At 40.3% G+C, this 16641-nt stretch overlaps 1 protein-coding gene across 1 annotated transcript in view; it reads right to left on the bottom strand.

Annotated features, from left to right (window-relative positions):
* PIP5K1B (phosphatidylinositol-4-phosphate 5-kinase type 1 beta) overlaps positions 1-16641 on the bottom strand; it is a 281029-nt gene that overhangs the window by 79549 nt on the left and 184839 nt on the right. The window contains exon 8 of the mRNA XM_081103450.1: positions 39-250. Coding sequence (XP_080959576.1) covers positions 39-250 — 212 coding nt within the window. The remainder of the gene's footprint in view (positions 1-38; positions 251-16641) is intronic.

The raw sequence follows: 16641 nt of genomic DNA, 5'->3' as shown, positions 1-16641 counted from the left end.
GTCACCAAGAGGGTCTGTGGGCGGGTGGCTGCACGTACGTGTCCGGGTTCTCTGTGATGATCCCGTCCCCAGATTTCCCTGGGCCCTGGATGGATTCCATTGCTGTGGAGTAGAGGACCTTCTGCATCCCAGGCCGCTTCGCGTCAGGCGCATTTTGTGCCGTGTCCTCTTCTTTCTCTTTGAGGCAATGGTCTAAGATGTGGATTCCCAGCAAAAGGCTATAGTCCATGATCTTGAAGCTTTCCAGCACCTGGATAAGGAGAAGAACCAGGAGGCCGGTCAACTCCAATGGCTTGTAAGTCTCATCTACACAGAACCAGAGAGCTCTAGCTATACAGACACACAGCACCTGCGTTCTCCCCCTCCCAGGAGGGTGGCTGACAGAGGAAAAATCAAAATAAAAACATTTGAGGCATTATTAGATCTTGCGCAGTAAGGATTATCATAATGGCTCCAAGATAGTATTTTTATGCAAATCTAAAGTAAGCACATCTTTTCCTAATGTTCCACATACGTTACTCTAATGGTATTTATTGCACAATTTCCATGTGGCAGGTCCTAAATGGTTTACTTGGGCTCAATCCACACAACTCTTTGAGCTACGTACTATTATTCTTCTCTCTATTTCACACGTGAAAAAATGGAAGACACAGAGATCAAGTGATCTGTTCAATGCCACACAGCTCGTAAGTGGCATTGGCTGGACTCGAACCCAGAAGTCAATTCCAGCATCCATACTCTTAAGCACTAGGGCAGAGAAACCAAAAACCAATGGTGTCTACATCTTGTATCCTCCTCAGCATGAAGACTCAGCCGGAATGTTTTTGTCTGGATTCTGCTCTCAACATCTTAATCTCGCGAGAGTTCAGTGGTCTCGTCAAAGCTTGCCTTTCAAAGTTGCCATTTGGTTCCGTAGCAAGTCTTTTTAAAAATGATGATCTCAACAAAGAACATGACTTACTGCTTAATTATCCACTTGGCAAACAGTGGGGAAGAGCAGGAATGAACAGTAGTTGGATGCAGGCAGCGAGACAGTGATGTTCTGACAGGAAAGCGATGGGAAACGAGGTCAAGATAAGAGGGAGCCAGCAGGGCTTTCACGGGTAGGTGAGGCTGTGGCCCTTCTTCAATGATGAAGACTGTTTAAGGGGAGCCCTTGAAAATGGGGTAGTTTCCTCTCTGATAAAATTATTTTTCTATTAGTTTGTACATGATTCTCCTCCACAACAGATTCTTTTTGTTGTTGTTAATGCTCACCCGAGGATATTTTTTCCATTGATTTTTAGAGATAATGGGAAGGGGAGAGGGGAGAGAGAGAAACATCTATGTAAGAGAGAGACATCGATTGGTTGCCTCCCACACATGCCCTGACCGGGTTGGGAATGAACTGGCAAGCCAGGTACGTGCCCTTGACCCGGAATTGAACCAAGACCCTATGGTACCAAGACTGGCACTCTAACCACTGAGCAACACCAGCCAGGGAACAATAGATTTCTTAATGCCTGGCATTTCACACACAAAGCTGCTCAAAACAGCCCAGAAAGTAAGACTATCCTGAATGGCGGCAAGCTGACTCTGAACATACCTGGTAATTTGTCACTTAGTTAGGAAATGCCTTTGAGGCGCAGCGTCTATAGGTACTTGTTTAACCAGCAGCTGAATATCCAGAATTTCCTATGCTTCTCATTTTCCCTCGGCCCAACTGCTTTTTGATCAGCCATGTATGACACTATAAAGAGGGGTCAGGCCTGAGCATCTACATACCTATGGGCCTTCACCACACCCACACTTCATGGACCATTTGAGAGCAGGCTCTGTGAACAGAGCACATGTGGCCTGGAAACATGGGTTACCTCTGGGCTACACATCTTCGCTGTCAATGAGGAAAACGGAAAGTGGGCTGCAAAGGAGTATCAACTACTCCCTAGTGTTCACCCTTCATCTCTTGGATGCTAAGTTGGGAACTTTCGGAAAGGAAGCAGACAAGAGCTGAGAGGAGAATCTTATTGCCTATGAGGTTTAGGCCGTGAAACATTCTAACCCAAGGGCCAAGAGAGTGGCCTCATAGCAATGAGGACCCAGCTTCCCTAACCTGAGGGGGAGCGCTCCAAACTGGAAGGGGAAGAAAGGGTGATAGGAACAGCTTTCCCCATGGACTCAACACGATGGCATCAGCCCCCTGATTGGTTTGAGTGCCTCACCCCTCCGCAGAGTAGCACGGAGCCAAGGAAGAAGACAGGGCAGCTCTGCATCAGGGTTGCCGAGAACCCAGCTTCTTAAAACACGAATAGAGACTGGATGCTCACCTCAGACAGAAACAAGTGCAAAGGGATCTCAGGCCTTTTATTAGCCAGACTGAATGGACAGCTTGGGGATTGTGTCCACTCAGCAGCTCCATAAACCTGCACAGGGATCACCACCTACAGATGCTAATTTTCATAGCACATTCTCAATGCTAGTGGACCCTTCTTACACTGTTGGATAAGGACATGCAGGATAAAGAGCATGGACTCTGTGACCTTCGGCAGGGGTCATAGCACCTCCCTGTGTCTCGGTTTCTTCCCCTGTCAATGGTGACAATGATATTACCTACTGCATGGGGTGCTTGTGGAAATTAAACATGGCAATGCAGGCGAAGTGCCTAGAAAAATTCCTGGCACAAAGAAAGAGCTCAATTAACTGCTAGCTATTATCATCATAATTATAGGTCATGGTGACTCATTGCTCATGCTAGCGTGAGAGATTATAGATATTAGGTTGAAATAAACACCCCTGGAGTTATATTTCTGAAATAAAAAATTCCTAAAAATCCAACAAAGACATGCATTTCTAGCTGCTTACCAGTATCCTTTTGGTGAATCCTGACTCCTTTAAAAGCTTTGGGTTGGTGGGTACCCAATAGTATAACTTGGATATTCAATGGGAAAAGGTCAGCTGACAACACAGCAATTCTGGTGAAGATGCTATAAAATGATGGCCTTGTGATCTAAGGGAACAGTCTCCATTTTAATGGGCAAAAACCATAGCCTTATGCCCTAACAGCTCAAACTACTGCTTGGTCAGGATTCCCTTAAAGTGGTGAAACGGCTTCTAAAGCAAATGCTAGTGACGATGTGGCGAGTTCCTAACAGGCCTGGGAGCGTACAGTGAAGAGTGTTACAGATCGAAAGGCACTCCTGATACCATCATATTTATTTCATTTTCTTCTGCAAGCTACCCACAAATTAATTCTGCTTGTCTCTTTAGAAAATAATTTTTCTTATATTTTTAATGCAATGTCCAACCTGAACTACTTCGTTTGTACTTGAAGTCTCTTTTCTTGCCCAAGGGCAGGCCAAAGAGAACATGTGCATTTTATACGTGGTACAAAATTAGGCTGTAGTCCAATTTCAGCTATTGGTGCTATCCCAATGCTTTAAGTGGTCTAATGTTTATCCTGGTTTATTTAAAAAAAAAATTAACTTCAAGAGTTTATTTTTGTGTAGGGTGTAAGTTGGTGGTCTAGTTTCACTTTTTTGCATGTATCTGTCCAATTTTCCCAACACCATTTATTGAAGAGACTGTCTTGACTTGATTGTATGCTCTTGCTTCCTTTGTCAAATATTAATTGAGCATCATGGCTTGGGTCGATTTCTCGGTTCTCTGTTCTGTTCCATTGGTCCATATGTCTGCTCTGTGCCAGTACCAGGCAGTTTTGAGATAAGGACATGCAGGATAAAAAGCATGCACTCTGTGACCTTCGGCAGTTCATAGCACCTCCCTGTGTCTTGGTTTCTTCCCCTGTAAATGGTAACAAGTGGCTTTGTAATATAGCTTGATATCTGGTATGGTGATTCCCTCCTATTTTGTTCTTCTTTCTCAGGATTGCTGCGGTTATTTGGGGTCTTTTTTTTTATTCCATATTAATTTTTGGAGAGTCTGTTCTAGGTCTGTGAAATATGCTGTTGGTATTTTAATGGGGATTGCATTGAATCTATAGATTGCTTTGGGTAGTATGGACATTTTAATGATGTTGATTCTACCAATCCATGAACACGGTATATTCTCCCACTTGTTTATATCTTCCTCTATTTCTTTTTTCAATGTCCTGTAGTTTTCTGAGTACAGGTCTTTTACCTCCTTAGTTAAGTTTATTCTTAGGTATCTTAATTTTTTTGTTGCAATGGTAAATGGCATTATTTAGTATCTCTTTCTGTGAGTTCATTATTGGCGTGTAAAAATGCCAAGATTTCTGGGTGTTAATTTTGTATCCTGCTATGTGGCCGAATTCATTTATTAAATCTAGTTTTTTAATGGAGTCTTTAGGATTTTCTAGGTACAATATCATGTCATCTGTGAATAATGACAATTTTACTACTTTTCTAATTTGGATACCTTTATTTCTTCTTCTTGTCTGATTGCAATGACTAGCACTTCTAATACTATTTCGAACAGGATCGGCAAAAGTGGGTGTCCCTGTCTTGTTCCTGTGTTTAGGGGAAATGGTTTTAGTATTTGCCATTGAGTATGATGTTGGCTATAGGTTTGTCATGAAGGCTTTTATTATGTTAAGGTATGTTACCTTTATTCCCACTTTACTGAGAGTTTTTATAAAAAAAAAAAGGTGTTAATTTTGTCAAATGCTTTTTCTGCATTAATTGATATGATCCTGAGAGATTAAGAAAAAGCAATAAATAAATTTGTGAAAGAGATTCATTTTCTCTCTACTCCTAAATTGGATTGTCAGCATCCTTGAACAGTGCCGCATTGTCAGGCTCCTAACTTTCAGAGTGAAATACCTTAAAAATGATCAATTCCAATCCCATTCTATGGAAAGGACATGATAGTTAGAATTTGGTGAGGCAAAGTCACCATCCCTAAAAAAAGTTAAAGAAGAAAAGATAACTGTACATATATTTTAAATCAGATTTTAAAACGTCTGCAATGAAAAATTCTGGGTACAGATTTTAGGGACGAGCATAGCAGATCTGCATCAATTAGGAATGAAGTAGTTCTGTTATTCAGTTCTTTAATTAAAGGAATCCACAAATCTTCCAAAATCTCAACATTGTGAGCTTTGAGAGTATGCAGCCTTCTGCAACATGACAGCCACCAATCTATCAGTCTAGTCTGTCACTCAGGCACACATGTTTTTTCCAGAATGTCTGCCTACCTGTGCATTTGTTATGCAAAACACAGGTTGCAATGCAAATACAGGTGCTTTTCCATCTAGCCTGGGCAAGACCCTATTTCCTCAGCTGTAAAAAAAATGAAAGCAGAAAGAGTTTATAGACATATGCAAAGCTGAAAGCAAGCTGGATACCATAATGCTTTTTATTGTCAAAGCCAGATTTTTCTCTCTCTCTCAAGGACTCTTTTAAGTCAATAATAACCCTGGAATGTAGTAAAAAGGAAAGTCAATGATGTCAAGGCAGCTGGTATAATATCCTGAAGCTGTGATCAAAGAAATCTGTTCCTGAAATAAAAGCATATTCTCCACGCTCTCATGGCCAGTGATGTATCAGGAATGCTCCAGTCTCATACAGTTCCTGTAAATTCAGAGACTTAATGTAGATGTTCTAATGCAGAATGATAGACACTGCTGTCCTCTCCTCAGGGCTTAAGGTTATAAAGAGCAGCTGGTCCTTCTTTTCTGCCTTCTCTGCCATATTCCTTCACGCTGGCACTGTTACTTGTCCTGCTGCTAAAAGGAGCTGGAATGGCCGCATGGCGGTGAAGACTCCATGCTCTGGGGCCAGTTGGCTGGGTTTGACTTATATCCTCCACTTGGTCCTTGAGTAAAGTATATAACCTCTTTGAGTCTCGTTACTCATCTGGGCGACAGAGAGGATAGGGATACCTATCTCACAGACTGAGTGTGAAGACTGAATTAATCCACATCAAGTCTTAGGACAGTCGCTGGCATAGAGAAAGCATCCAATAAATGTTAGCTGTTCTTATTGTCCTGCTCCTCCTCCCCCCACCCCGCCCTGCAGAATCAACCATGGCTGACACTCCTTCTAGAATCTCGACTCAACTTCAGCTGTGTCTTGCTTTCCTTGGTTCTTTGCCTACTTGTCTTTCCCACTCTTTCCTTCTGTGGCCTGAAGAAGGTTCACCAGAGTTCTCTCTTCAACTCTTTTCTTTCTCTACTGTTCAGTACTGATATTCACTTACTCTTTTGTTGGGAAAAAAATGTGAGTGTCGTGTCTTGTCTGTGCCCAGCACCATGGAAGTTGCTGGATCTTAGGGGTAAACAAAACAGATAACTATACCATCCTCAAAATTACACAAGCCTGAGTTACATATTGGAATAAGGCCTGGGAGGAAAAAATCAGGGTACTGTGAAGAAACCCCACACAAGGGGATCCTGCTTTTGACTGGGGACCATTTCAATAGTGCAGGTGAGAGGATATGACACTTGAATGAGGGGGCAGCAGGAAGGTCAATGGAGAAATGGATAGATTTGAGAGTATTTAGAGGGAGATTCCAACTATCATCTCTCTATAGACACTTCCTAAAATGTCATATTTATTCTGAACTCACTCCTAAACTTCAGTCCTATAGATTTCTTTTGAAAAATATATATTGATTGATTTCAGAGAGGGAGATGGAGAGAGGTAGAAACATCAATGATGAGAATCATTGATCGGCTGCCTCCCGCACGCTTCCACACTGGGGATCGAGCCTTCAACAGGGCATGTGCCCTGACTGGGAATAGAACCATGGCTTCCTGGTTCAAAGGTCGACACTCAACCACTGAGCAACACTGGCCAGGCCAAGCCCTATCTTTTCTAATGGCCTCTGGACATTTCTAAACTTGCGTACACTGTCTTGCTGCAACCCTATGCTCTTATTTTCCCCAAAGCTTTTTCTTCACTTCTTTTACTGAAACCATCCTAATGTGGATTTGACTCCACGTCTCCTTTTCCTTACATTAGGTTGCCCAATCTTGCAGCTTCTATCATTAAAATGATCCTCCTCATTAATGATTTCAACTTCCTATTTTCCCCTTTCTGATCCATTCCTGACACCCTGGCTCGACCAGGTCCCATCACACCCTTACTCAAAGCTTTAACTCTATCCTCATTGCTTGGTGCCAACGCCTCAACTTGGCATTGAAGGCCCTCTCTCCTACGGCTCCAGACAGCTTCTGTTTATTTAACACCTGCCTAGAGCCACTTTCCAGGCGAGTCAAACTGGCATCTTTTAATTACCCCTAAATGTGCCCTGAAGATGGACGCCCTGATGTTTTTGCTCATGCTGTTTCTTCTGGAAGGTTGTTACTATATTTTAAAATTTTACTGGGTCTTCAAAGCCTATCTTAACACTTAAATCCATGAAAATTAGACTCATGATCTCAACAAAATGTTGGGAACATGTCTTCCCTCTGAAAACCCAAGCACATTATCAGTGCTCCTCTATGAAATACAATTTGACCTCAGGTTGTAACTGTATTTTTCCAATCATGTACACAAGAGTGCTCCTCTCACCAAAGGGTGTTTTACTATGTGCTCCTTGCTGTGCACTGAGAACATAGCAGAAACGTTTATCTGTTACGTTGCTTTTCATGTGAACAAGTAAATACCAAAGTATTCAGCAGCAAGAATGTATAGCACTGCGTCTATGTCTTAAATATGAGAATCTGATCTCCTGCTTCATGATGATGTGATTACTGTGATTATGTGCTCTACACTGTTAGGAAAATAAAGCTAATTGTCTACAGTGTTTTTAAACCTACCCATACCAAAGAATATTTATACACACTGTGTCAAGGGCAAAAATCAAGCTATGATTTACAGAGACTCTTTTAATTTACTGTTTTATAGGCACACTAAATGGTAGATAAAAGGCAAGCTTGTTTTGCTACAAACTAGGCTGAGCTCAGAGTCTGTAAAAATATTGCTTGCTTTTCAGGAAGCCTTTGCAAGGAGTGTGCATCACAGGCGGGGTCAATTGCAAAGACCTTTAACCATCTACGAGGTTAGAGGGTGCTTGGTGCTGGCCCTAAGGAGGCCCTGTTCTGAAACACATCTCAGGGCCTCCTTGGCTTTCTGTTTCTTGGCTTTTTCCAATATGTAAGGAATGCAAAATTAAGTTGGCATAAAACTGAGAAAAGATAATCATCAAGTAAGTCTAAAAGAACTTCAAAAAACAGCCACATTTAAAAATTGGTACCCAGCACCAAAAGATATTCAGAGTGACAAAGACAATGCAACTCAAGTAATCTGTAAGCGATGCTTTGTGCAAGATGGAGAAGGATGGTGATTCTAGGACAGAAAGAGATGCTTTATTCATTGGATTGCAGGCAAGCAAGGTTTCTATCAAAGGCATGCAGTCACTTCCCTTGGCACAGCGGTTCTTAAGGAAACAAATTCATTCAATAAATATTGCATTGAGTACCTACTATGTGCCAGGCACTCTCTTGTTTAGAAATCCTTTGAGCATTCTAATGAAAATGAAAACTTCATCATTTTACAACCCTAATGAATTAATGAATCTAAAATCACAGAGAGGCATTCTGACATTATGTGCCTCCTGATGGGAAGAGACAAGACCGAATAGAAGTTGTCAAACCTAAATTTGATCAAACATCTAGCTCCAACAATCAATCTACAGGAAGAACAGGAGAGAGGAACATGTTAAAGGAAACCATGGGAAGATAATTAGCAAAATACAGACTATGGGATAAGCAAACCAATTTCTTCAACATATACTCTCACAATGAAAAAAGTTATGGAGGGGTAAGAGGGGCTTAACAAGTAGGCCCTATTTAAATCCTGATCTAAAGGAAAAAAGTCATTTTTTTTTCTAGGAATCCTTATTTTCTAGGAATTTTTACTAAAAAAATATAAAATACCAACAGCATATTTCACAGACCTAGAACGAACTCTCCAAAAATTCATCTGGAATAAAAAAGACCCAGAATAGCTGCAGCGATCCTGAGAAAGAACAACAAAGTAGATGGGATCTCAATACCAGATATCAAGCTGTATTACAAAGCCACTGTTCTCAAAACTGCCTGATAATGGCACAAGAACAGACATATAGATCAATGGAATAGAATAGAGAACCCAGAAATCAACCCGAACCAATATGCTCAATTAATATTTGACAAAGGAGGCAAGAACATACAATGGAGTCAAAACAGTCTCTTCAATAAATGGTGTTGGGAATATTGGACAGATACATGCAAAAATATGAAACTAGACCACCAACTTACACCACACACAAAAATAAACTCAAAATGGATAAAGGACTTAAACCTAAGACAGGAAACTATAAAAATACTAGAGGAATCCATGGGCAGGAAAATCTCAGACATATGCCGAAGCAATTTCTTCACCAATACCACTCTTAGGGCAATGAAAACTAAAGATAAACAAATGGGACTACATTAAAATAAAAAGCTTCTGCACAGCAAAAGAAACCATCAACAAAACAACAAGAAAGCCCCACTGCATGGGAGAACATATTTGCCAACGTTATCACCGATAAGGGTTTAATCTCCAACATTTATAGGGAACTCATACAACTTAACAAAAGATAAACAATCCAATCAAAAAATGGGCAAAGGATCTAAATAGACACTTTTCAAAAGAGGACATTCAGAAAGCATGCTCAAAGTTACTAATCATCTGAGAGATGCAAATCAAAACAACAATGAGGTACCATCTCACACCTGTCAGAATGGCTATCATCAACAAGTCAAACGACAAGTGCTGGAGAGGATGCGGAGAAAAAGGAACACTTGTGCACTGCTGGTGGGAATGCAGGCTGGTGCAGCCACTATGGAAGACAGTATGGAGTTTCCTCAAAAAGCTAAAAATGGAACTCCCATTTGACCCAGTGATCCCACTTCTAGGAATATATCCCAAGAAACCAGAAACACCAATCAGAAAGGATATATGCATCCCTATGTTCATAGCAGCACAATTTACCATAGCAAAGATGTGGAAACAGCCTAAGTGCCCATCAGCGGATGAATGGATTAGAAACCTGTGGTACATCTACACAATGGAATACTATGCTGCTGTAAAAAAGAAGAAATTCTTACCATTTGCAACAGCATGGATGGAACTGTAGAGCATTATGCTAAGTGAAATAAGCCAGTCAATGAAAGAAAAATACCACATGATCTCACTCATTTCTGGATAATAAAGACCATTATAAACTGCTGAACAAAAATAGATACAGAGGCAGAGCAGCATCGAACAGACTGTCAAACTACAGTGGGAAGGCCAGGGAGGGTTGGGGCGGGGGTAAGAGATCAACCAAAGGACTTGTATGCATGCATATAAGCATAAGTAAAATGCATTTATACTAGTATACTGATTTACTATTAATTTACCACTGTCTCTTCTGCTGATGGGGTAGAGACGATACAGACAAAAATAAAAATAATTTGGGATCTTAGCTGAAGTGGTTAAAGCAGAAAACTTGCTCTGTCCTATACTGATCTCACCTGATCCTTCTCTGATAGAAGCTCTAAAGAGTAACCAAGTTAACAAATGTGGAGCTGACAGGAGCATGTATTGAGGGCCCTGAGTCATTTTCCAATTGGCCTACAGTCCAGTCCCTGAATTAAGAGTGAGTGACTGGCAAAACATATGTGTTAATTCAACAATAGAAGACAATTCAAAAATAGCATCCTCCAGAATTTATGCAAATAGACTGCCCTGGACACATTGTTTCAGGGAGACATGAATCCAAGGATTCCTCCCAAGAATTCCTCCCAAAGCAAGCCCCCTTGGATTACAACTCTAGAATTCCTTGCATGGGAAGTTGAGTTAATGCTGAATGCTGCTTTTAAAACTCAATTTCCTCAAGAAAGTTCAGAGTGTTCTTTGCTAATATAATGAAGAGAAAAAACAGGCTGTGACAAGCCATACAATTTTAGCTGGTAAAGCAGACTGAAATAAATATTCAATCCTTAGCCTAGTTATGGCAATATTGTGTTTTTCACTGTCTAATGTAGTGATTTTGAATTTTGGGCTGTGCTGGATTGATCTGTACCAACACTGGTTTTGCTCATTTAAAAAGCTTGAAGTAATAGAGGTATACCTTATAGGTATTAGAAATAGCCATCTATCAGTTCAAAAGATTCTATGAGTAGGTATATATATATATATTTTATCAACTTCTATATTGGGTGAGTTTTGGATTTTTCTCTATAGACACTTTGTTTCTACTAAAGTTGTCTTAATAAATTTTTTTGTAAACACATTTAAAAGTAATATTTTATATTAAAATGCCAAGATTTTCCCATTACATGATATATCTTCTAGTTGGCTTCATCATGAATGATTTGTGGCTTAACAGCTGAGAGTACAGGGGCTGGCCAGCTGCCCAGTGAGAGTCAGGGGCCACGCTTAGTTCAAGTTTTCACATCTCCTTTCAACGTATGAGATGAAATTCCTGAAACCTCATCACAGTCCACCCCCTCGGAAGAACTGCCTCTCTGGGTAAATACTCCTCCTCCCCTCTCCACTTTGCCCTAATGGACGTAGAAAAAGAAGAGAGTGGAAGAATCTGTCCATGATAAATAAGACTTTGATGGTTTGAACTTGGACTTTAAACTAAGCTTCTTAAAGGAAAGAACCATATACTATTCATTTTTTGTACCTGCCATGGACTTAGCATAGAGCCTTATGCACAGGAAGAACTGAAAACTATTTGTTGAATGACAGAATTAATTCAATAGGCAGGTAAGGCAGGATTTGTCAAATAAGATTCCTGTGGTGGTTTGAAGCCAGAGAAATCCAGCCAATCCATGCTCTGAGGTCATTAAAGGTTCCCCAGGGCAGGACAAATCTTAGGTCTGAGAAAGTCACCATTGATGTTGAACAACTTACCATTTAAGAAGAACAGCAATTATCTATCTGTAGTGGGAGTTTTAAGAAGTGATGGAAAACCTGGGTTGTGTAAGGTATCACTAGAAATGAATTCTTTGAGGTCTTGAGGTATTATAATTTACTTTTAAAATAGTAACATATATATGGCCAACATTAAAGTATAAGAGGTTGGCTCAATGCCGCATCCCACACAGCAGAGGGTGGTGGTTTTAGGTGGAAAAGAGAGTATCGTAAGTGGAGGGGCAGTGTTCTTGTCTCCGGTGTTGTCAACATGTGATAGAGAGCCTACATTTCCAATGGTGTTTGCCTAAAAATATGGAATAAAACAGGGATAATTTACACAGCCCTGAGAGAGAGTTCAAATTTGAATAAGGACACTATAAAGTAAGAGGTAACTGTTTATATCAGAAAATACTGAAATATTATGACTATTAAGTTTAAGTTTGGGGAAGTAGATTTTAGTGAACAAGATTAGTGGTGAAAAAATTTAAAAATCTATTTTCTCTGCATATCTGAGGACAGAGGAGGTAAATCTGCAATCTGGAATCACTGATTTCTCTGTTCTTTGAAAATTAGGTGGCTGACATTTTCCCCCTCCAATTGCTAATAATTTAGAAAAAAGTTGGGTAGCTCTTTCTGAAAGGGCAGTATCATAGGATGGCGAACCTCCACCTCCAAAGAATGTCCATCATAATCTGAACACGGATTTCCAAGTGCTGGTGAAAAGGAAGCAAATGTTGAATTGGGATCTAGAAGTTTCTGTCTTTGGAACAGCTGGGGCTGGCTGCATGTGGGCGAGGCTTACAAATGAGTTCTTCCTAGAGAAATGAAGTTAATGAGATGCGGACTCCAGCCAGCCTCACATTCAAGCTGGATGAGGATATTTTAAATAAACATCCCTGGTAGCTATGGATGACTGATATGTCCAGTGGGCTATATATCCTTTAAAAATATTTTTCTGAAGTATACATGTAGAAAAATACACAGATTTTTTTTTCTAATAAAACGTCAAAATTTAATGTAGAAATTCATTAATAACATTGTTTTGGGCCATTTCACTCTTATAGGGAGGCAGAAATTCTCTCATGGAAATTTTCCACCTCACTGTATAGAAGTGCAAAATTTCTAAGGGCAAAGGTGAGAAGAGTTATACTTGCTGGATCAAAATGCCAAACTTAGAGATGCCTTGGAAGAAAGAATGTTGATGACATCAAAGGGACATTCCCTTGCAGGAAGAGGGTATATATAAAAAGCGTTAAATGGTATTGACCAGGATGAAGAATCATATACATGAGCCAAAGCCTTTCAAAAGCCAGTATGTGCTGATCTTTTGGGAAATAACTAGAGCCAGTGTGTGGCCAAGGAATTACCTTGCCTTTCACAAGGAAGCCGAGCAGGTGCCATTCCTACCACACCACGGATACTCAGTAAATGTGCACTGGATGTTGAATGAAATCAAGCCCCTTTAAAAGTGTCTCCAGTTGCCTAAATTAAAGATAAGACTGCATTGAGAAGGTGCACAACAAACTGAGTAACATACCACAAGACATATTTCTGAATCATTTTCTAATCTTTGTAACATTTTCCCAGACCCCAGAAACTCTCAAGTACTCCTTAAGTGCCTCACCAGATTCCAGACGTTTCTCCTAATCTGTGGAGCCTCCACTCTATTTTATAAGTTGCTAGAGCTTGCCACCTCTATCCCCTTTGGCTGGAGTATTTACAACCCTGCTCTATTTCACACGGTCATCTGACTGACTGACACTGGCTACTGGATCCACACTGGCCAACCTAAGAAGCTTTCCAGACACATCTTCAAAGCCAGGTTGCTGCCATCACGCCCCCAGCGGCCAGGCCACTTCACCTTCCTAGTATCGCTCTCCTTTCTGCTTTCCCAGGATTCCCAATAGGGAAGAGGATATGACCCATGGGGACATTTCCTTCCTTTTGCCACCTCCCCTCCGACACTTTGTGATTCCTCCCATTTGACCTACACTGACCTTACCTCCAGACTTAGGGTCATCTCCAAAATGAAAGACATATAGCTTCTTTTAACACTAAGGCAGGAAACCCTAATATTCTAGCTATAGCATCACTTCTATTTCATAAGCTGAAAGACTTTAGCAAACATTTATATTTCCACATCATAAGTTACTTAAAATGAACACTAGCTAGACACACCACCTCAGGAAATACATTGAGTTCTCTGATCTCTAGGTATTATTTCTCTTAGGAAGGAAAAAACAAGTTTGCTTCTTAGGATTGAGGAAGATTTTTCAGTCTCCTATTTCCATTCTTTCGTAGGGTTTGTTGTAATGCTCCATCCATACGGTTTGAAGTGAGGGTTTAAAAAACAACAACTTGATAACCCTCCAGTTTCTGTAGTTAATGAGAATTCTCAAAAGCCACTCCCACAGCATCCAAAGGCACACCTCTAGCCCCTGGTCTCTCTCTAAGATTTAAAAACAACAGGCTGCACTGTAACCATCACATTTCTCAGAAAGAAGTTTTGCTTTAAGGTTAATAGGATTCCATGTGCACACACGTTGGTACCAGTTGGCAAGTGTCAATGTGCTTGATTATGTTTTTCATTAAACGTTTAAAATTAAATGTTTGGATCACAAACTTTGTGTTCCTCAGCTACTTGGCACCACGTTCCTCGCGCCTGCCTTCCCCGAAGCAGGTTGCAAGATTTCATTCACTCATTGCCCTATGGATGAACCAAGCCTTGGAAATGTGTCCTTACATGAAATCGTGTGTTAAGTATTTTATGTACGTAGTTTATGATGTGTTTTAAATGCTAAGCTATCTTGGTGTCTATAAGTTGTATCTAAGAAGGAACCCTCCCTCCACCAAAAACAGGAAAGCTCATTTTGAAATACTGAGCATTACTAGTTGGGCTCAAATGGAGGTATCTCTTACTGAGTAGAAAGATGACCTGAACATCACATAGACGGGTATTTTGATTTTTGTAGCTACTCTAAAGTCACTGGTCCTGATCATCTTGTCCCTTTCCATCACCTCCCGCATGAGAGCTGAACTGCAGCAGCTGGCAAAACGCCTGGACTAACATCAGCCTCTTGCCAGGACGGATGAGCAGCTGTGTTGTACAGACAGCCTTAAATGGGGACACCAGTCACCACCTAAATAAATAGCTGAGTCGATGAAGAGGCCAACACAGTTGCAATTGACTAATTTACTTGCCATTAACAGACACTCGCCAAATGAACAATATGAATTTACTGCAACTGATTATCCACAAATTCACAACATTGATATGATGATTGACTCCGGTTCTATTTCAAACCAAACCATGGGTAGGCTATTACCAAAGTCTGCTCTAATGCTTGTCAATTAGGTAAGGTTCACATTAAAAAAAACAAACGTTTGCTATTGTTATCCCTTACGCTTCATCAAAAGACTAACACCGAGACAAACTGCTCTCCTGTTAAATGATGTGAAGGGTAGGAAAATAATGTACCTCAGTTCCTAGTCTCCCAGAGAACAGGTTTTAATAGGCAAACAATAAACATACACCCAAGCAATTACAATATAATGTAGAAATATCAATGGCCATAGAATAGAGTTAGATGAAGTGCTATGAGCCTTTAAAGTCTCATAAAAATGCTTATCATTAGAAACACATGGTGAAGTCCTGTACCGTAGGCCTCTCCTCCTTAGGAATCCCTAGCAATTGCATTAAATCCCATAAACATATGATCAGCCATTAGACTTAAGTGTAAGTTTTTCTATTCCATTGTCACCACTCTTCCTATATCCCCAAACTGCTTCTTTTACTGGGTTTACCTTTGGCTTTGCTAGAGTATATACTCAAGTAATTTTTAAACAAGAGACTTAAAAATAGCCATCCCTATTAGAATGGCTAAAATAAAAACTATAGTAACAAGAGCAAAGGCTGGTGAGGATGAAAAGAACCTAGATCATTCATACATAGCTGGTGGGAATGTCAGAGGGTACAGCCACTCCGGAAAAGAGGATGACGGTTTCTTACAAACCCAAACACGTGCTTACCATATGACACAGCAATTGCATTCAGCATTTATACCAGAGAAATGAAAACGTATGCTATGCAAAAACATGTATGCAAATGTTCACAGCGGTTTTATTTGTGACAGTCAAAAACTAGAGAAAACCCACATGTTCTTCAGGGAGTTAATGATTGAACTGCGGTATACCCATACCATGAAATATCACTCAGCAATAAAAAAGGGCAGTCTATTGATACACACAATAACTTGGTGGATCTCAAGGGTATTGTGCTGAGTGAAAAAAGCCAATCTCAGAGGTTACATATGATTCCAGTTATAAGGCATTCTTGAAATGACAAAATTATAGAGATGGAAAACAGAATGGTAGTTATAGAAAGGATTGGAGAGAGCTGTGGCTATACATACTAGTAAAAGGGTAGCATGATAGATTGTGGTGAAGGAACTGTTCTCAGTTGACTATGGTAGTTACATAAATCTACATATGTATAAAATTAAAACTATATGCATACATATCCCCCCCCCCCACACACACACATACAAATGAGTGCATATAAAGCCGGTGAAATCTGAACAAGTTCAGTGGATTGTACCAATGCCAATTTCCTGGTTGTGATACTGCCCTAAGGTCATACAAGATGTTTTCCATGGGGCAACTAGGTGAAGGGCATATGAGAGCTCTCTGTATTTTTTTCTCCAATTGCATGTGAATCTACAATTATTTCAAAATATTTTTTTTATAAAAGAGAATTTACAGGTAGAAAAAATTTTGAAGTCCTCACATACATGACAATGTCTTC

The sequence above is a fragment of the Myotis nattereri genome, assembly GCF_964212035.1.
Source record: "Myotis nattereri genome assembly, chromosome: 12".
Taxonomy (NCBI): domain Eukaryota; kingdom Metazoa; phylum Chordata; class Mammalia; order Chiroptera; family Vespertilionidae; genus Myotis; species Myotis nattereri.
The sequence above is the reverse complement of the archived record's forward strand: the minus strand, read 5'-3'. Positions and strand labels throughout refer to the sequence as shown.